Here is a 20,103-nt window from a genome sequence, read left to right on the forward strand (position 1 = left end):
GGAATCAATCTGGATCCCGCGTGAGGGAGGCATCGTTGTGTGCGAGATAGTGTCCTGCCCCCGGGTACACAAACATGCATCCCTCTCTCTCTCCCTGTGGGAGATATGATCAATACATTGCTCGAGGGACTACCTACTCGGGTATCTTGGGAGATTTACGCATTGCCATCCAGGTGTAGAATCTGCTTCCCATTCCCCATAGGGCCGTACCGGCTCGCCAACCCAGGATCCCGACTCTCGAGAACGCGACGAAAACGACAACAAGAGACGTCAGTCTCGCTACAACCCGTGGCTCTTCGCGACTTCAGAGGATATCAATCAGTAGCTTCAGCCAGGCCATCTCTTCCAAGCTTCGCTGTCCTTCTTCCGTGGGCCATTGTACATTGGGACTACGCATGAAAAAAAAACGAAAAAAAACAAGCATGCACAAGAGGGATTGCGCAGGACTGATACAATGAAAAAGCCGGCTGGAGTATGTCACCGATTGATCGCATACAACGAGAAACACCGTTCTTGTGCCGTCGTCTCTGGTCATTATGATCAAAACTCTTGCCTAAGATTCTAACATGTAGGGCATATAACTGGAACCAACCTATCTATCAACAAAACACCGGACAACTACTCCTAAGCTGCAGGACCAGGCATCATCACCCCTTACCATGGACAACTGAGCCCGACATCTCGTCGACGACGTCCTTCCCGACGCGGCCCTCGGGCAGCTCGTTCATCGCGTCCTCCTCCCTGTCCAAGTCCCTGAACTGGACCCAGAAGATGACGCCCGCCACGGCGGCCAGGACGGCGACGATGCCGTAGTTCCACACCAGGTACGGGTCGGTGCTCAGGGGCGTGAAGGCCTGGCCCAGCGCCGCCGAGATGGCTGACATGAAGAGTGCGACGGCCTGCACCATGGACCGCATGTTCCTCGGCGCCTTGCTGAAGGCGTACTCGAGGCTCGTGATGCTCGCAAAGATCTCGGACAGCGCGATGAGGACGTAGGCGCCCGTCTGCGCCCACACGAGGATGTCGACCGGCGGGCACGGTTCGCCGTTAGGCAGCGTCCCCGAGGCAAAGCTGCCGCACGCCGACCGCTGGTAGATGTAGTACTGCAGCACGCACGCCCAGACCATGGCGGCGGAGCCCGTGAAGAAGCCGAAGGCGATCTTCTTGATGGGCGTGAAGCGGATCTTAAGCTTGCGAAGCGTCGGGTAGAGGACCAGGTCGCAGAGCGGGATGAAGAGGATCAGCGCGATCGGGTCCAGGTTGGACAGGATGTCGTTGGGGAGGCCGTTGAGCTTCATCGTCGCCGCCTGCGAGACGAGGTTGTTGTTCACCGGGGGCTTATCAGCGACGTGCAAGCAAGGGAAACGACAGGAGAAGGGGCTTACGTTGGTTGTAGGAGAGCCAGTAGATGGGATACCACGAGAAGACGGCACACGCCGCGAAGCCACGCCGTCTTGCGAAGGGACAGTCAGTATCTCGTCATGGGGAGGGATGAGGGGCCGGGGCGCCGGAAGAACTCACAGCTCGTCGACCCAGGCGTCGTCAAAGGTCATCCACTTTGGCCGCGTCGCGTCCGAGTAGTGGGATGGCTTCACCGAGTCCCAAAAGGTCCCGTCATGCATGTTCTTCCACGTCCTGACAGGGTTGATCGACCACCTGCCCTTCTGCGCGTAGAGAAAAGTCCTGATTGCGGGACCCAAGACCGAGCCCGCGGGGGGTGCCGCGCGGTACCTGCCCTTCCCCCACCACATGACCAACGGGCACAGCGCCAGCATGCAGGTCGGCAGCGCGAAGCTAAGCCAGAAGCCCACATACTTCTCGGCGTACACCATCGAGATCTGGCCGACGAGCGCGCCGACGTTGATGAACAGGTAGAACCAGTTGTACACCCTGTTGATCGTGATGGCCGGGTCGACGATGACCTTCTCCCCTGACGGCAGCGTGCGGACGCTCAGGTGTTCAATGTCGAGCTGCTCCGTGATGAGCGGGCTGATGTTGGGCTTAAAGCCGCCGGTGGCGAAGCCGATGGTGATCATACCGACGAGTAGGGCGGCGAGCGAGTTGCCTGCAGGCTTCGTGATGACGGGCGGCACAGCGGCCGCGATTAGGATGAAGTGGCCGACCAGGTCGATGGCAATGGAGATGCATATGGTCTTGTAGCGTCCCCAGTATTTGTCTGCGACCCAGGCGCCGAACAGGGGCATGAAGTACTGCCAGAACTGGTTGAAGGTCGTGATGCCCGTGGACGCCTGCTGGCCCATCCCCAAGGCGCCGGGCTGGCCATTCGGGGCCGCGCCGGTTGTTGAGCCGGGGGGCAGCGGCTGCTGGATGAAGTTGGTGACTGGATGCCGTCAGTATTCTAAGCATACTGTGGTCATGCTTCTTAGGCAAGCGCGCGTACGTACACTGGATCAGGTTAGCAAGGGCTCCTTGGAGAGCGGGGCGGCTTTACTTACAACAATGACGGAGCCGTAGTAGGAGAAGCGCTCGCACAGCTCGACGAAGGCGATGGTGAAGAGCTTGAAAGGGATGTGATCAGACACCCGTCTGAGGGTCTGCAGCTCCTCGTCGGTTGGCGCATCCGGCCGGGGCTGGATCCCTCTCTTCTCGTCGAGAGAGATGTCTTCATAGTACTTCATCTCGTAAGGCGTGTCCCTGAGTTGGGTGCCCGGGTGGGATTGCTCGATCGTGTCCCAGGCAGACATCGTGTCTACGTTCTCGCGCTGCGATATCGAATGACGGGATGAAGTCGCCGGTCCCTCGAGGCGGTTGCTGCGTCGGACAACCGAGCAACCGGTCGTGGGGGTTTCCAACGGTATATATGGTCTCTGTTCGCCGCCTGATGTATGAAACAGCTGCATCCGGAGACATGCGGGAGGCAGGGGTAGGAGGAGGTCGTTATCTTGGGGGGCAAGCGAGTACAGTCTGGCTCGCGATAGCGCGCAGAGTCGAGCACGCAGGGATACTCGGACGAGGATAAAACAATAGAGAAGGGACGGCGACGTAGCAGATGGGGAGGGGGGGAAACACTACACAGAGAGCAACCAGTTTTGGGGGGAGGGGGGCGTAGGCCTGAGCTTCAGGGGGCAAATGTGTGAGAGACCAGATGAGATGAGAAACCAGATGGACGGTTTCGAGGCCTTCCACCACTTGGGCTACTCCGTTCATCGTGTGAGAACACTTTAGCGGCGAGTTAAAACGTCTTGAGGAGCGTTTGGTATTCCGATACCTGGGTGAAGTGTGTGCCTGTACTATTAGACACCGACCACGCCGCAATGGTAATAAATGCTGTGGTATTCGAATTTACCCTGGTCGTAGTCTCCCCGAACAAGCTCAGGAACGTTCACTCCCGACAAAACGATGTCAAGGGACGTTTCGGTTGACCTGTAGGAGCGAACGTATACTTGGGCTGGCTCCAAGGCGGCAGTTTGTGTTGCTTTCCGTTGAAAAGGCTTACAAGACTCGACCGCGCGGCGGGCTCTTGTTGAACCCAGTCACGTCATTTCCAAGCCCTTGTCGCCAGCTCCACGACGGACTCCTTTCTTCCTGTCATCTTCGTGGTGGAGACGACTCAACTAGTGTCATTCTCTCTTCCACACACGGATTTCGACAGGGCGTGTAGGCGCCCGCGGTCTCCAGGCAATGCGTGAGAGCCCGAGTGTGTTTCATATTCGTCGCTTCTCGGATTGCGGGCTTCGAGAGAGCGAACTCTACCTACCAAGGCCTGGGCTTTGAATTTCATAGAAACATACCTTGATCGCGGGCACCCTGGGCCATTGTTGACGGTATCAGAGCAAACAACTGGTTGGATCGTCGTGATCTGTTCCAGGTAGAACATGTCTCTGCTAACCCCCATATCCATCAAGTGTTACCGTAATAAACTGGCGACGGGCTGAGGGTCTCATGCCTCAAGCTTCGACCGCCTCTTGTTTCTGTATTTATAAGATTAGCCATTTAAACACTATTACCGTCAGCCGTCGTGTTCTCTCAGCATGACCCATCGTTGATCTCAAGCAGAACTCCAGGCCCAAGCACACCTATTTCGAAGTGGCTCTCATCATTTCAAGAGCGCTAATGACTGCACCGATAATCCCCAAGGGACGGTCGGCTAGGCTTTGCGGTATGGGAGGCGTTGTTCGGGTCCGCACCGCCGGCCGCCGGAGTCTTGCCGCGGTTCGGTGAAAGTGCCGCTGATGTGGAGCCAAAGCGCGTCGGGATCGGATGTGTCCTCCGATGTGGGACGACTCGATGAGGCCGGAACGGATGTCTGAGTCCGGCGCGAGTGGTAACGACACCCGCAGGAAGGAATCTTGGCTGATTGTCTATTTAAAATTCAAGACAGGGTGTCTCGCGCGTACAGTAGATCCGTTCCTAGACCAGCAGCGCAGAGGAGCGTTGCGCCATTGGCTCGCCGATTCGATGCATGTCTCTCACCTGCAAATACGGGTCCAGCCGCATCCTCACCGGCATGGACTGTCAATTCCCACGAAGAATGCATTGACGAAACGGTCCAGGTACAATTGGCTTTGCCGCCTGCTCGGCATTATTAAATGGTGATATAGACAAGTTGTTCGGAATGACCGAATCGAATATTCGAGACAAAAGCAGCGGTGGCCGTAGCTCTGCATGTGCCTTCTTGTGGGCTCATTTCCTTGCTCGCTTCGACCGTTTAAGCCGGTCCATGAGCGGCGCTGTCCGTCTTACGCCCCCCACCGTCCATAACCCCCACCTCCTTAGAACTTGCCCTTGAGCAAGTTAGCAATCATCTCGCGGCCGGTGATGCGCGTCGTCTTCCAGAGAGTGGGGAAGTCGAGAGTGCTGGACAGGCCGTCGGCGAAGCCAAAGAAGAGCATGGGCGGGATCCAGCCGCGGGCGTACTCGAGAGCAAAGCAGCCCTCGTCCATCTTGTACTGCTTGACGTCGCCGCGGTGCAGGTGGTGGACGCTGCCCTGGGGGTAGACCTCCGGCTCGTAGGCGCCTGGAACGTAGGCAAGCTGGGTGCCATAGAGAATGTTAAAGTAGTCGTCGGCAGTGTGGCGGCCAGAGTGGCCCTCGGTTCCGATAGCGGTGCCGAAGACAATGAGGTACTCGGTGATGCCTAATAGATAGTGTGTCAGCAGGTCGTCTCGCCGTAGTAGAAGCTGCTAGCAGCGTGACGAAGGCTTACTGGCGTGAATGATGTACATGGCGCCCATGGCACCGCCGGCGTTGTTAAAGACCCATTCCTCGTCAAGGTTGACGTGCTTAGGGACGATGCCGTTAAGCTCGGTCACAATGTAGTTGACGACGGAGCGAGTGTCGTTGCCGTGGGCGGCGATAGCGCGCTTGGAGAGGTCGTGCAGGTGCTCGTGGTCGAAGATGTAAAACTTCTCCAGGTTCTTCTCGAGGAACATGTAGATGGGCGTCAGGAGACCGATCCAAAGCGCCAGCGTAAACAACCGGCTCAGGGACGCCATTTTGATTGCTCAAGAATCTAAAAGCAAAACCCAAGGAATAAGGAATGTAATGTGACCCGGTGGGCAAGATGTGGTGGTGAGGATGAGGGGGGGGTGGGGATTGAAAAGTTGTTGTGACGGAAGCACCGGTGGTACAGAGTATTTAAGAAGAGAATAGGCCCCTGGTTGCACTCCAACGGGAAATGGTCGCATCGCCAATTGATTGATTTTTGGTTGAGGGATTGGACCCTGCATGTTGACCCTCCAAAACACTTTCTGCCTTGCGCCACCGCCCCCGGAAGCTCGACTTCCCAGTGGCCTGAGAGGGCTGAATAGTGGACTCGGTACCTTTTCAGGTTCTTTTCAGCACCCTTCGCAGCACCTAAGCTACCTACTGAGGTGGGCAGGTAGCTGCAGCTGTCCGGATAGCGGGGCCCCGGGACGCACCTCGCATCCAAACGGCGGCCGCGGGACTGGAAAAAAAAAAAATCGGACTTTCGGGTTTTAACAACCGCCATAGCAACAACCACCGAAACAAACGGGACGGCCTTTCAAAACTCAGCCTCATACACGGAGCTGAGGGGAAAATCTTGACCGGGGTACAGACTCACACTCACATCTTGCTTACTCATTTCCCGTCACTTCAATCTCACTTCTTGCGACGACAGGTCACAAGTACAACGGCGGATACGCTACCCCCACCAGCTCTCTCTCACGTCCACACATCGCAACATGGCCACTGATGAGATTCCCCAGACGGCCGTGCCGGGCAAGATCCTTGGCCCGACGACGCGGTACGCCGCCGGCCCGGGCACACACATCTACAACGGCAACGTCGTGGCCTCGCTGCTGGGCGAAGTGACGGTGAAGCCCTCAGCCAAGGCACAGGCGGGTCTCACAAAGCGTCTCAACCGCATCACGCAGCTGTCGGCCGACGAGTTGGCGACCATCTCGGTGGCGCGCACGGGGGCCAGTAAGAAGCGCGAGGTGCTCCCGGACGTCGGCAATGTCGTGCTGTGCCGCGTCGTGCGGTTGATGCCCAAGCAGGCCATCGTGACGATCCAGCAGGTCGGCGACACGGCGCTGCAGACGGAGTGGCAGGGCGTCATCCGCTCGCAAGACGTGAGGGCGACAGAGAAGGACAAGGTCAAGATCTATGAGAGTTTCAAGCCTGGAGATGTCGTGCGGGCGCAGGTGGTATGTTCTTTCGTTGTCCTGGGTGAGAATGTGTTGAGAGTGCGTAGATGGCTAACCTGGGGTGTAGATCTCTCTGGGTGATCAGGCGAATTATTACCTCTCGACCGCGGCCAATGAGCTGGGCGTCATCATGGCCACCAGCGAGGCTGGCAACGACATGGTGCCAGTGAGCTGGAAGGAGTACAAGGACCCGGAGACGGGCGTCGGAGAGCCGCGCAAGGTGGCCAAGCCGAACTGATTGGGATCGCCTCTCATCCATCCGCACTCCGGGGCAGAGCCTCTCGGGTTTCATGATGAGCAGGTCACGCTGGGCCATGCACGCCAGCCGAGGATGCTCGCAAGTTGAGGCAATAGAGTTTTCTGCCCCGGCTCGTCAAGGAGGCTGAGATGTCTCCATCCGCCGCCGAACAGGGAAGAGCTCTCGTGGTGTTTCGAAACGAGAGTCCGGGCATGACGACATGACAGCGGGTTTTTGTTGGCGGTTTCAGAGCCTTGGACCGCACCCGAGGGCCAGTTTTGCCGGGCACACAACCGCCGCCTCGGCAGATGCTGTTTTTCTACCTTTGTTCCTGTAGCTGCTGCTGCTCCCGTCTGCATGACATCTCGACCAAAACCAAGCATAGATCCATCGTCGGCTACTGTCAGGGGAGGGGCATGACCGGCAGGGTGCCCTGCGTGTGCATTGTGGCAAAAGCGCAGGAAACTAGTCGAGGTCAAAGGGCTGATTGATTGGCAGTCCGATGTGGGAGCTTATTCATGCAAGGGCGGCGATCGAGGGCTGTCAAAAATAGCGGGATGGGGTTTGGGCTCAACAATGAACGAGCGTAGAGGAAAGGGAGGGGGAGGACGACGGGATTTCACAGTCGTCAGTTGTCAAACACGCCCGCGCATCTCAATCACCTGCCCTTACCAATTAGATAGGTATCGTTAATTTGTTGTTCCCGTCATGTCATGGACGACGGTACGGCATGAATACACGAGGCCGGACATTCCGCAGTTGAGCTTGCCTTGAATTAAATAATCAGTCAATCATAGCCAGGAAAAGTACATGATGTGAGTCGCTTGCCGCGTTGAAGTCTTGCGATCCGCAAACGGCAAAAGGCGGAAGAAATGAAGCAAAATTAGGCAAGCTCGCAGGCCATTCCCGTCTCTTGTGCCTTCTCTCTCTCCCTAGCCATCTGGGTGCATTGGTGCACCCCAAGGAGGTTGCTGGAACGCCGAGTGGAGCGATCCTGTTCCCGTCTTGTCGCCCAAATTAGGGTTCTTCGCCCAATCGCCCGACGCCGTTTAACAGGGCGTCCCCACCCGCCGCTCCGCCAGCTTGGAATCTGCCGGTCCTCAATCTCATTGAACACCCCCATTCCCCATTCCCACTGTGAAAGCAAGGAGGCGCAGTGAACCGTTCGCGCGCGTCATGGAGTTTTCTTACTTTGGGTGCTAGAGCCAGCCAGCCTACAGCCAGCTTACAGCATAGGTAGGGACGGCCCAAAAATAGGGTAAGGGTGGTGGTGGCGGTGGTGTCACGCATTAAACCTGGTGGCTAAGGTGGCATGTGGGCGGGTTTTCCTCCTTCAGGCAGACGGAGTTTTTTCCCGCTCCCTTTTTGCGAGTCCGAACGCCCGAATGCGTTTCCTTTCCCTTTTCTCTCTTTTTGACATCTTACTTTCCCTTGCTGTCAGAAAACGTTCGGACGCACAAGACTGCGCGGAAGCTGCGACGAGTCGTCCCCTTTTGCTTACACACTCAAAGCGTAGAGTAACACCACCGCACTTTTCCATTATAGAAACCGGCCACTTACATATGATCGCGCGCCGCCCACCACCCCTCGCAATCCTTCCCCTCCCGACGACCCTCTGGCACCTCGAAGTTACACCTCTCAAACTCTACCTTCCGCTAGCCTTTCCCGATTCTTACAGCAATTGGGCCGGAACGACTCAAAAATATCCTACAAGGAAGCTTGATCCTTCCTCCTCCTCCCCCGCCTCCGCCTCCCCCTCACCCCGCCGTATGCCGTTCGGGCCGTCCGACTCGACTCCTCTCAACACCACGCTTCTCACAAATACACCATAGGCGCAGCGACGACCTGGCAAACCCCCTTCAAGCCATGAGCGCAACCATGACAATGACCGCCGCCGCCGTGCCCCCACCGCCGCCGCCGCCGCCGACCCTCTCGCTCTCGACGGACCGCTCCGAGCAGCACTCCTGCCCCAGCTGCGGTGTCGTCCTTGAACCCCCGCCCGCTCTCCTCGAGGCCCAGTCCCGCATCGCCGACCTCGAGGCCCAGGTCCGCCTACTGAACCAAAAGGCCGCCGCCGCCGTTGACCGCTGGGCCGACTACGAGGACGAGCTCACGCGCCTGCGCATCGCCGCCTCCCAGACCTCCACATCTCCCGCCGCCGCCGCCCCCGCGCTGGCCCCGACCCCATCGCCCACCCGCACGAGCTTCCTCTCCGGCGGCGCCAACAGACTATCTCAGCTCCTCAGCCCGCGCGGCATGAAGTCCACACCAAACTTGCGCGCCCCGTCGCCGCCACCCCCCGGCACCCCGGCCTCGACCGAGGACCTGCGCGAGGCGCTCAGCAGGGAGCAGAATCTCCGCCTGGCGGCCGAGAGCCGCCTCAGCACGACGAGCCAGGAGGTTGAGGAGTTGAGCGTGAGCCTGTTCGAACAGGCCAACGAGATGGTCGCAACGGAGCGTCGCGCGCGCGCGAGGCTTGAGGAACGGGTCGAGACCCTAGAGAAGCGCGACCAGGACAAGCGCCGACGTCTTGAGAGGCTCGAGGGCGCCGTGGGGCGCATCGAGAGGGTGAGGTCGCTATTGGGGGAGATGAACGCGAAAGACGCCGGGGTGAGGGAGGCAGCGGAGCAGAAGAGGGCGTCGCAGCCGTGACGGAGGCGCGATGAGGGGGGGGGAGTTGCTGATCGAGACGAGAGGAGTGTACGATGCATACATAATAGCGGAGCGTTGGCCGCGCGGGACTCTTTTCAACGACGACATGACTAAACATACTGGGCGGGATATTTGGCAAAGCCTTTTTCGGATACCTAAGGACTGGATTGGACAAACTCTGGATGGGGATGGCAATCGGGACATACATACATGGCATGCATAATGGAACTGGACGGGAGCATCTTTAAAACAATGGTTTGGATGGGGAGTTGCATTCTCGGACCGGGTTAAACCCATCTGGGGGAGAGGGAAAGTTGAAATAAGCAACCATGATTTCAGGTACCTGCAACATGCTCTCTCTCTCTCTCTCTTTCTGTCTTTCAACTGCCTATCGACAATTGGCCGGTTGAGGATGAGAAAATTCTCGGGTAGCCAACTATTGCCGGTTCCCAAACCCCTCTGTAATGCTTTTCTGGGACCCGGGGTAATAAGAACAAAAAAAAAGCCTCCATACGCCGTGCCCTTCCCCTCCGGCTGCAGCTAAAAAGCTCAAGTGTTTTTTTTTTTCAAGCAACACCTCCGTCGTCGTCCCTTGTGCACAGTGTTATTTGTTTATTTGTCCCTCTGTGCGAGCCTCCGATCTTAGTCCTGGATGCCCTCCCACTCGATTTCTTCAGGCCTCAGTTTCTTCTTCGTGTCAGCTGCCTTCACCTTGGGGGAACCCTTTGGGGAAGACTTGAGCGAACCTTTGGGCGATGTCTTGGGTGACGACTTCACCAATGATGCCTTGGGGGACCCCTTGGGCGACTCCCTCCTGGGTGACTCCCCCTTGGCCACCTCCGTCTTTGCCACCTTAGAGGCGGGCGCCTCGTCTCCCGAGCTAGAGTTCCTTCTCTTCTTAGAGTTCTGGTCGGACTTCTTATTCTCCTCCCACTTGCGCTTCCTGTCCTGCTTGCGGCTGCGGTTCTGCTGCTCCTGGTTGTTCTGCCGCTTCTGTGGCACCTGGGGCGCTCCGTTGGGGTACTTCTCGGTCCAAGCATTCAGCATTCTCGTCACCTTGGGACCCCACACCTCCTCTCCCTTGAGGAGGTCTCCGTATTCCATACAGCTGTCGGTGCCGACCTTGAAGTCACCCTGCTGCGAACGCTCCAGCTCCGCCATCATGCCCGCCGAGTCGACCTTGGCGCCCAGGTCGTGGCAGAAACTGCGCACGTAGAAGCCGGATGTGACCTTCATGCGGATTCGGGCAGCGGGCGGCCCCTTGTCGGTCCAAGGGAACGGCTCGTCGGCGGACGGGGGAGGAGGGATAAGGTTCGACCCCTTGCCGGCCGGGAGCTGTCCCAGGGCGCCGGACATGAGGGCCGGGTTCTTGGGCGGCCTCTGCTTCTTGGCGGGCTTGTCGCGGATGAGACCGTCCTGGCGCTCTTCAAACTTCTTCTTCACAGTCTCGTGCTCGGACAGGGCCTTCTCTTCCTCCTTTTCCTCGTCGGGAGTCAGTTTGCGGCCGGTCCCCTGCTGCTTCTCTACGCGCCAGACCTGCTCGGCGAGGTTCTTCTCGGCGGCCTCTGCCTCTTCGGTGGGCCATCTGTAGTTGTGCGTGCCGGGCTCATACCACTCGACCATCTCGAGCTCAGTAACCTCGACGTCTCGTCCTGCGATTTCTCTCGGGATTGCCTTGCCTTCGCGGGCGTACTCGTACAGAGGTTTGCCTTCCATCTTGAGCGCCGAGTACAGAGGTGGGATCTGCTGGAATTTGCCCCGGAAGTCGTCCAATGCCTTTTCGACCTTCTCCTTTGTGATCTCGTCATACTGTCGCCTGCTTAATATTCTGCCGACGCGGTCGTATGTGTCTGTGCTTGCGCCGAAGAGGACTACCGTCTCGTAGGTCTTGTTACAATCGAGGAATGAGCTGAGCGACTTGGTTCCCGATCCGACACCCAAGATGAGAACGCCAGTCGCCAATGGGTCGAGGGTCCCTCCGTGACCCATCTTCACCTGTGAGCCTTTCTTGACGGCCCGACGACGACTCCATTCTTGCTTGGATTCGGACAGCTTGGCGGCGATATCCCTCTCAATCAATGGCTTGAACAGACCCGAGGGGTTCATTTGCGTCTGGCAATCGCGAATCACCTGCGCGGAGCTCATGCCGTACGGCTTGTTGATGGCTGATGGAAGACACCATCGTCAGCGATCGGCGAGTCGCATTGCGCCCAGGGGCGTCGCGGGAGAGAAGGACGACGCGGAGGGCGAACAGAAGCAGGCAAGGAGTTGAGACTTACCGAAGACGCCTTCGACCACGGTGTCTTTCGCCATCTTCCAGAGATTAGACACAGCTCGCATCCGCTCGATCTCGGAAGATTTAGGAAAAGAAGAGGGAAGGAGAGGATCGAGGGCCGGTGGGGTGCGGGAAGAAGAGATGTGGTGTGGTACGGCCTTCGCTTTTGCGCTTCGATTTGCGCATCGCTGCATGCGTTTTTTGGTAAATTTTTTAGGAAGCGGCGTTCCAGCGACTCTTCTTATCGGCTTATCCATTGGGCAAGGAATGTCTGAACCCCTGCCGGCTGGGGCCGCGAACCAGCAAGTCCCCTGCGTTGGCACTTGGTCCCTGCTACTTTTTCTTCCCAGCTTCAGTGGGGGGAGAGGCCGAGCCTGCCCCGCATCAGTACCTCTACCTCCAGCAGCCGGCGGAGGGTAAGGGACTCACTCACTTTTTGGTCCACTTCAAGGACTGTGGCTAGCGCTGTCCCTCGCTCGCGCTCTCTTTAATGGGTTGAGTCGCGTTCGCGTGCTCCCTTTCCCACGCCCCAATCGCCATTCCCCGTCCCTCCCCGCAACCGTTTTGTTTGCACCTCACGTTACGGCCCAGGCCTACTTACTGAGCTTGTGGCAAACACCGCGATAACCGCACAACTATTGCGTCGCTTGTCTTTCCCGTGCGCATGTTTTCTAGCTTCACCCGCTCCCTTCCTCAGGAAAGGTAGCAACAGCTTAGTTCGTTGTCACGATGGTCGGACGACGACGACGGACGTCGTCGAATTCGACGACCGGCACTCTCGACTACGACAACGGAACTTTTGCCAAAGAGCTAAGCGTTCTCAAGAGACATGAGCCCGAACTCGACGCCGATGAGGATACCGAGCTGCTGCAGACCTTCGTTCTGGAAGACGCCACAGTTTGCGATAAGACAGGTCGCCTCGTCGAGCTGTTTACCGTTAATACTCAAGGCCCATTCATTGTTCGTGGCCGAGTGATTATCGACGATGCGCAGAAGTCGAGAGGTTAGTTTCGCCATTTCGCAACCCGATACAGCAGTCTCTCAGGCTTACTTCTTTACAGCCGTCAATCCTGCTACGAGAACAGCCCTGATCGAAACCCGCGATTGTACCCGCTACGCTATTGGCGTCAGCAGCAACGCACACGGTGCTAGCAACACCTACGGTGCCTGGGCTGGTGGCCAAGCAGGCTGGTACGAGATCAGACCTCCGTCAGCAGCATACAAGGCAATCTACGACCATACAATTGAAGGCGTATCGCTCTACTACACCATCCTGTCAGTTATCGAGGAGCACGTGGAGGCCCAGAATGCGAAGCGAGGAAAGAAAGGGAAGAGGAAAGGGGGAAAGTTGGCCGCCCACGAACAGCTAAGCATCGAAGCTTTGCTTTTCAAAGTGGGTTCTCCGATGAATGGTTGCATCCGCCATCACTAACACCAATGGCAGTATGCTGTCGCTACGGGCGATGGCGTTACCTACGACGAGGCTGTTAGCCGCTGTGACGACCACGCACAGTTTCTGATATCCCATTTCTACGAAGACACCGAGTTTGACTGGCCTCCGACAGTTTTCTTCGAATGGATGACCCAAAGACACCCAGTAGGCCTCCTTCGTGATTAGGGACGCACTGACTAACTAGCATAGGCCACCCACGCCAAAGTCCTAGAACTGAGGAGCAAGAGGTTGAAGGGAGTCGCCAGCAACCCCCCTTTGTCTGAAGAGACCGAAGTCGTGGTCCCGTCAGTCGTTTCTGAAGAGCCCCCCGCGACGAAGACTCTTTCCAAACGGAAACAAAGAAACACGCCATCAGAAAACAATGGTAGCATTCAACGGATCGACTCGCACGACTTTGCTACCACGCAGCGAGGCACAAGAGCGACATCAAGGGGGAAAACGAAGAAACAATCCCCATCCATCATCGAGCCGCAAGTGGAAGCAATGGACGTAGACGACGTTCCAGAGGCCACCCCGCCCCAGACAGAGCTTGTTGAAGTGGCCCACAACCGCTCCAATGTGGACGCTCTCCTTGAAGGTATCGAGGATATTAAGCCGGAAGTTGGTCCGTTGAACGCAGCTGCATTTCCAAAAGTCTCGTCCAAGATTTATTACAAGTACAAGATTAAGGCTTATCTGGGAGCGTCGGACATCCTTAAATACTACGCTAAGGAGCTGGTCGAACGCCTGGACGAGAATGAGTGGGGTGGTTCTGGGTTCTGGAGTACACTCCAGGAGGCTGCACAAGGTCCTCGTATTACTCTTGAGCACGTCAAACTTGAACAAATCCCCGACAGTCTCGTCCGGCGGAAGGCATCAACCACAGCGGGGCCGAGAAATCGCAGCCAAGCATTCAGCAACCATGACGAAGCTCAAAAAGCTGCGGCCATTGCAACTCCTCCACCAAGACGCGTTGGCCGCCCAGCAGGAAAGATGTCGGGTCTTCGTCTGGCCGGTACCGGTGGCAAGCGACGCTTCGACCCGTCGGATGAGAGCCCTGAGTCCGTTTCTCGAAAAGCGGCGAGGAGATCTCATGCCTTCGACTCTGAGGAAGATGATGCTATGAATGATGCAAGCAGCTCCGACGAGGAAGGGTCCTCTTTGGACCCCATGGACTCGCCTGCAGCTGTCAAGGTCGTCGTTCGAGCGGAGAACATCCCGACCGCCATTCCAAAAGGCCCCCATGGCACCTGGGTCTGTGACGAGGACGACTGCGGGTTTGTGGAGCGAAACCCTGAGTCGGAGGAAGGCCGTGAGAGAATTCACGAACACATGCAGGACGTCCATTATCACGAGGTTGAGGAGCAGGTCGAGCGCATCAGTCTCGCAGTGGCCGAAGGTGGCCGGAACCACCTCCCCATAGAGTATTCCTCCCCGTCTCCATCTCCCGATTTCAGACACCATTTCCTTTCAGGCGTTCAGGGTGAAGTATCTCCGTTTTGGGAGTCGGATCCGAGTGGACCAACTACCGACAGAATTGCATTCTCATCTCAAGCCGTTCCAGACGCTGGTTCGGAGCACGAAGACAAGGTTCTGCCTGGCACATTCGATTTGTTTCTTTACCAACCCTCTTGAAGATGAAAGTTTCTCTGACATATCTTGCGCAACTCCAGCAACCTCCTCGACAAGATCCGCCAAATGGGCCAGAAGATGCAGGTGAAGGAAGAAATCACAATTGATGACGTACCAGTTCCTCAACCGATCAAACGGCGGTTGATTACCTGAAAGATCTTCTTTGCAGCTTTGCTTCGACGCGGTTGGGCCTCACTCATGGCGGTAGATTATTCAAGGACAAGCGATATCATTGGCATTGGCGGCGTTTGGGGGAGGGGGGTGGCATTGCTTCTTCAGAACGACACTAGGAGGTGGTTGGAATTGGATAGGGAGTGCTAAACACGGCTTGGTTTATGAGGACGATGGCTTAACTGTTAAATGGGCCATTGTATGTCCATGACCGGCCGCGAAGATGGGCCCGGTTCGACTATTTGAGAGGCCGCGCGTACAGAATAGTTGTATAGCAGGAACTCGTCTATGTTACGTTGTATCGACCTCGTGATATCCCTGGCGACCGTCGAGAATAATTATGGTTTTTGCGTGCAGAGCTACGGCCTTGGTCTGTATTGCTGCTTTTGCCTGGCCTTTCGGGAGTCGTTGACATTGAAACACGAAGTTGTCATGAAGCGGAGAATGGAGCATAGGGAATCTCTACCCTACCTACGTCTCGTTGAGCAGAATCCACCGCGAGAGGGGGGATCGGGTCGCAGTCTTCGTCGTAGCCGCGACTGTGTTGCTTAGAAAAGTGCCGAGATTGTAGATGCAAGCTATTGGCCGGAGAATACAACATGCAAGAAGCCGAGCGCGTGCATCGCACATCCTTGACAAGAAGAAGAGGCGTTCATGAAGAGCGGGCGGAGGCCGTGACAGGCGGGGGCGGGGACGGGAGGTTTAGCAACGCAGCCATTGTCACGCTTCCACACTGTCTGCCTCTTCGTGGCCTGGTCTTGGCTGAAAACAGTGGTTCGTGCCGACGGAAAACGGCGTGTTGTTGACGCTGGAGACGACAAGTGGATTCGGCTCCGGGTTAGAAAGTCAACGCTTGCCCTCTGGTTGGCAGATGACAGCGTTGATTGCGACGGCAATAGTGAGTAAGTTGCCTTGTGTACCTATGTGTGTAGAAAAATACAGGTACCGACCCTGGTACTTACTATATGCGTACAAGAGTGAAGCAACTCAGAGCTCTTGGATCCATCCAATAAGAACAGTTGGCTCGCACCTGCAATCAAACAACGTTTGGAAGCTGCCAGCCACACGGCACCGCCACAAACGGAGCCCACCTCCCTCCTTCCCACACGCGCTAACCCTACGATTTCCCTAGCGCCCGGGAACTCAAGGGTTGCCAACTTGCTCCCCCTGTACATGGGCACCGGTGCGCTACGTCGCACCTTCGTTCGTACCTGAACTGAACCCCCAAACTTCCCAAACTTACTCCCCTCCATCAGCGTCCTTTTCTTCAAAAACTCCCCTCTTCTTTGAGACACACTTGTCAGTGTCATTGGCCCTGCAGTTGGCCGTCCTCTTTTTATGACAAGCTCAGTCGTTCCTTTGGGAGTCGTTTGAACTTCTTCCTCCAAACGCGCCCGACCCCAAGAGTCCTGCTCCCCTGAGTGGTCTCGCGACCAAAGCTCCACCTCGACGACCTCCCACCTCCGAACTGCTTGTTGTCAACTCGAGCCCGACGAAGCTAGCTCGCCGTTGCGCAAGGCCCGAGAAGATGCCTTGTGAGTCCCCTATTCTCTGCTCTATCCTCCCGCACTTCACACCCCGCGATGCGCTGGCCTTCTGCTGTACAAATTGCCCCTCTCGAAACCGCCACATGCCTCCAACGTTCCCTGCGTCATACCCGCTCCCTCCCGCGCCTAGAGGTTCGATCCCATATCCAAGTGAGAGTCCTCCGCGGACCGTATTTCCACCGTTCGAGAAGGACCAAACATTCCTTTCCGTCTTGGCCGCTGGCGCTGCTTCGCTGGAAGCTACTCATCCGAGCTGCCCGTCTGTCCAGCAACTTTACACACCACCTCCAAACCCCCGGTCTACAAGCATTCGGACCTCCCAGCTCCTTTTTACCCCTCCGCCGCGCCAACGCCGCCCTCTTTGTCGCGTAGCTCGTACTGTGGAATTTACTGACACGACATGACAGGCCTTGTGGAGGACGCTTGGATCAATGGCCAGGCAGCGTAAGTCGAACGGCCCTCGACTCCGACATTCTCATAGCTAAAGTGTTGGAATAGGAGTCACGATGTCTCCGAGCTCGAGGACTGCGCGATCGCTATTGATGCGACATACTACCTACAACTCTTTCTCGACACCCCCCCTTTCCACGAACCGCTTCTGCCCGCCCTCGGTGGCATGACTGGCATCGAACACCATCTACGAGCTGATATCGACCAATGGAAGGCCCACAAGATCGTTCCCTTCTTCATCTTCGACGGCCAGTCTGTAACTGGCCAGGAGGAGGTTGCTGTCCAGCGCGGAAAGGCCGCCAACCAGAAGACGGATACGGCCTGGAACCTGTACTTTAACAGCGAGGCGCAGCAGGCTGTCGATTCTTTTGGCGCCAACAGTGGTACGCATCGTTGCTGGGACTCTGAGGGGATACGCTGACCAGGATGCTGCAGGCGCCTACCGCATCCAAAGTCTCTACCCCTTGCTGAAGTCGATTCTGAAGGATAACGATCTTCACTTCCTTGTCCCTCCTTACAACGCCTCCGCCCAGGTATGTTCAGCCGTTATTGAGGGATGACAGACGCAAATATTGATAAGCTATCAGCTTGCCTACTTCGACATGATCGACTCGGACCAATGTGCTGCCGTCATGGGCTCACAAGAGCTGCTCCTGTACCCGATCAAGGACACACTGATTCGCACAATAGATTGGGAGGCAAAGACTGTGACGTCGCTTTCCAAGAAGAACCTCCTTCGGTCGCTGAACATCAGCGAAGGCATGCTCGGCGACGCCCTTCTCATGACCGGGACTTCGTTTTTGCCACCCTTTCCCCCACTCCAGGACACGTCACTCAACCCTCGCCAGCCGTTCACAATCAACGACGCCGTGAATCTGCTCAGAGCATCAGAAAAGTCCGTTCAATCGGCCTGCAGCTCCTACGGCGACATTCTCAAGAAACAGGACGCCAATTGGTTGGACAAGTACAGACAAGCCAAGATGGCGGTCAACCACTTCATCTACATCGCCGAGGACGGCGAGATCAAAGTCAACGATTTCGACCATATCACAAGAGACAACCACGAGTATCTCGGTCTTCAGCTACCTGGAGAACTGTTCCACTACCTCAACACTGGCCTGATCGGCTCCCGCGTTCTCGATTATATAACACATAGTCGAATCGTCGTGACGCCGACCCTGGACGGTGTCGCATCAGAGCAGTACAAGAAGCTGGTTACCAGCCAGATTGTCCCTCTCAAAGAGCAGAGCATTGCCCTACTCATCCCTCGACTCCACCGCGGTCTACAGCATAACGCCATCACCATGAAAGTGTGGTTTGACGACAGCTTCTCTTACCAGATTAACAAGTCTCTCCAGCCATCTCCGTCTCAGCGCGCCGCCACCTGGGACGTGAAGGAAAGCTCCTTCAAGACTGTCGCCGATGATGTTGCGGACCCCCCTGGCTCTATCGCCTTTGAGATTCTGGCTTTACTGTTTCCCGACTTCGTCAAGGGCACCTTCCCCAAGGATAAGAAGCGTATCGGTGGTATTGATTCCATTGAAAACATCACCGCAGTGGCTATTTGGAGATTCCTTCATCTCCGTGGCTATGTGGACGATTCGCATACCCTCACCAACTGGGGCAACGCCGTTGCCAGCGCAATCTGGGCGATGAAGGACTCCCTCAAGGAGCTGCAAATCCCCGAGGGCCTCAATATTTTCGAGGCTATCTTGTCTGCGTTCGAGCTCATCAGACACGACGTGCTAAATGCGCGCCATCGACATGAGGAGCTCAATGGTGCCCCAATGACTGGCAGTGACGAGGACAAGGCGAGTATCCTTCTCATTAGTCGATGTGCCTCGCTTTTGAAACTTCGTCATGAATCCAACGGATATACCGGCCCGCTCAACAAGAACCTGCTGCTGTTCCGGTCACTTTCCACTGCTGTCCGCGAGGCGGACCGTGATCTTGTTGAGGCCATCGTGGCGTCTATGTTCTTGTACGCTCAGTCCAAGAGAGATCGAACCGATTATCTACAAATCAGCCAGGCGTGAGTCCCCCCCCCTTTTCCCGAATGCCGCCCACGTCTCAGTCACTCACCTGTTGCAGATTGCCGTTCCTTCACAACCCTGACATCGCTCTGGGTATCGCGGTTAAAACACTCATGGATGAGCTTCCTGCCAGCGAGAGCGTGGAGAAGCGTCAGGCCAGAATCAATGACTTTCCTGGGAAATTTTTCCCTTATGCTACCAACTTCAAGGACGATGTGCAATTGGCGTTCGCTTTCTTCGAGGCTATCCACAAGGGTGTGCAGACGCTCAACAAGGAGGTCTCGGCGGCCGACAAGGCTGTTTGGTCAACAGCAAGCAATTATCTGGACCAGAGACGATTCTAGCACTGAAGATATCTGGCCTTGCAGCGCGGCGTTGGAGAATCAAAAAAGAAGAAAAAAAGCAGACGGTGTTCTGGACAGCACAAAATACGCCGAGCTGTCACTATCCGTTGGCAGTGTTCGCTCTGAAGGGCAGGATATGAGGCATTTGGAGGTCCACATATAGCCCGAAAGGACAGGGTATGCGGCGAGGCTTGCTGCTGGATCCGGCGGACAGACATGAAGTTTGCATTACAATTTCATAAAGCCGTAGGTAGGTTAGCTGTCCTGTGTCTGGAGAATAGAAACAGAGTTAGCCTAGACGAACGTTATTGTATCTCGAGGGATTGTGAGCAGCCTCTCTTCAGTAAAGAAGTTTCTCTCCACTACCTAGGTAGGTACCTACCAAATTTCAACCGCGCGCATTCCTTTTACATTTTCCTGGCCATCTGTAGCGCCGCGCATTCATGAGTTTGATACGTCCACCTTCGCTTCCGCCGTCTTGCAATTCTTTCTCCAACCAACGTCATCTTTTTACTTTCCTTTCTTTCTTGGTCAGGCTCTAATGGCGTGTTGTGGCGTCGAGGGACGTTCTCAACGACCTGTTCCTAAGCCCTCGTAGAACGATCCAGGCTTCGCTAATTGCATATTACACGACTCCTCCCCACAAGCCGAACATCGAATAGACCCCTCTCAGGTCTGCCGCACATGCGAGGGTATC

The 20,103-nt window shown here is 56.4% G+C and overlaps 7 protein-coding genes across 7 annotated transcripts; 4 read left to right on the plus strand and 3 right to left on the minus strand.

Annotated features, from left to right (window-relative positions):
* Positions 1-647: 647 nt before the first annotated feature.
* Positions 648-3,168, minus strand: CH63R_04151 (POT family protein; the record flags this gene model as incomplete). The annotated part of the gene is made up of 4 exons (XM_018299126.1): positions 648-1,380; positions 1,522-2,341; positions 2,453-2,902; positions 2,967-3,168. 4 exons carry the CDS (start codon positions 3,166-3,168, stop codon positions 648-650), a joined length of 2,205 nt encoding a protein of 734 aa, XP_018160372.1.
* A 1,565-nt stretch (positions 3,169-4,733) lies between these two features.
* CH63R_04152 (C-8 sterol isomerase) lies at positions 4,734-5,456 on the minus strand (the record flags this gene model as incomplete). The annotated part of the gene is made up of 2 exons (XM_018299127.1): positions 4,734-5,098; positions 5,168-5,456. The coding sequence occupies 2 exons, from the start codon at positions 5,454-5,456 to the stop codon at positions 4,734-4,736; spliced, it is 654 nt and encodes a 217-aa protein (XP_018160373.1).
* A 711-nt stretch (positions 5,457-6,167) lies between these two features.
* Positions 6,168-6,870, plus strand: CH63R_04153 (Exosome component EXOSC1/CSL4; the record flags this gene model as incomplete). Its single annotated transcript, XM_018299128.1, has 2 exons — positions 6,168-6,632; positions 6,700-6,870. The coding sequence occupies 2 exons, from the start codon at positions 6,168-6,170 to the stop codon at positions 6,868-6,870; spliced, it is 636 nt and encodes a 211-aa protein (XP_018160374.1).
* A 1,878-nt stretch (positions 6,871-8,748) lies between these two features.
* On the plus strand, positions 8,749-9,522 carry CH63R_04154 (Ribosomal protein L32; the record flags this gene model as incomplete). Its single annotated transcript, XM_018299129.1, has 1 exon — positions 8,749-9,522. One exon carries the CDS (start codon positions 8,749-8,751, stop codon positions 9,520-9,522), a length of 774 nt encoding a protein of 257 aa, XP_018160375.1.
* Positions 9,523-10,164: 642 nt separating this feature from the next.
* Positions 10,165-11,862, minus strand: CH63R_04155 (TruB family pseudouridylate synthase; the record flags this gene model as incomplete). The annotated part of the gene is made up of 2 exons (XM_018299130.1): positions 10,165-11,687; positions 11,802-11,862. 2 exons carry the CDS (start codon positions 11,860-11,862, stop codon positions 10,165-10,167), a joined length of 1,584 nt encoding a protein of 527 aa, XP_018160376.1.
* A 664-nt stretch (positions 11,863-12,526) lies between these two features.
* CH63R_04156 (uncharacterized protein) lies at positions 12,527-14,864 on the plus strand (the record flags this gene model as incomplete). Its single annotated transcript, XM_018299131.1, has 4 exons — positions 12,527-12,800; positions 12,859-13,190; positions 13,242-13,394; positions 13,440-14,864. The coding sequence occupies 4 exons, from the start codon at positions 12,527-12,529 to the stop codon at positions 14,862-14,864; spliced, it is 2,184 nt and encodes a 727-aa protein (XP_018160377.1).
* Positions 14,865-16,979: 2,115 nt separating this feature from the next.
* CH63R_04157 (XPG domain-containing protein) lies at positions 16,980-19,406 on the plus strand (the record flags this gene model as incomplete). The annotated part of the gene is made up of 5 exons (XM_018299132.1): positions 16,980-17,023; positions 17,078-17,412; positions 17,465-17,562; positions 17,617-19,061; positions 19,121-19,406. The coding sequence occupies 5 exons, from the start codon at positions 16,980-16,982 to the stop codon at positions 19,404-19,406; spliced, it is 2,208 nt and encodes a 735-aa protein (XP_018160378.1).
* Between the last annotated feature and the right edge of the window lie 697 nt (positions 19,407-20,103).

Source organism: Colletotrichum higginsianum, chromosome 3, assembly GCF_001672515.1.
Source record: "Colletotrichum higginsianum IMI 349063 chromosome 3, whole genome shotgun sequence".
NCBI lineage: Eukaryota > Fungi > Ascomycota > Sordariomycetes > Glomerellales > Glomerellaceae > Colletotrichum > Colletotrichum higginsianum.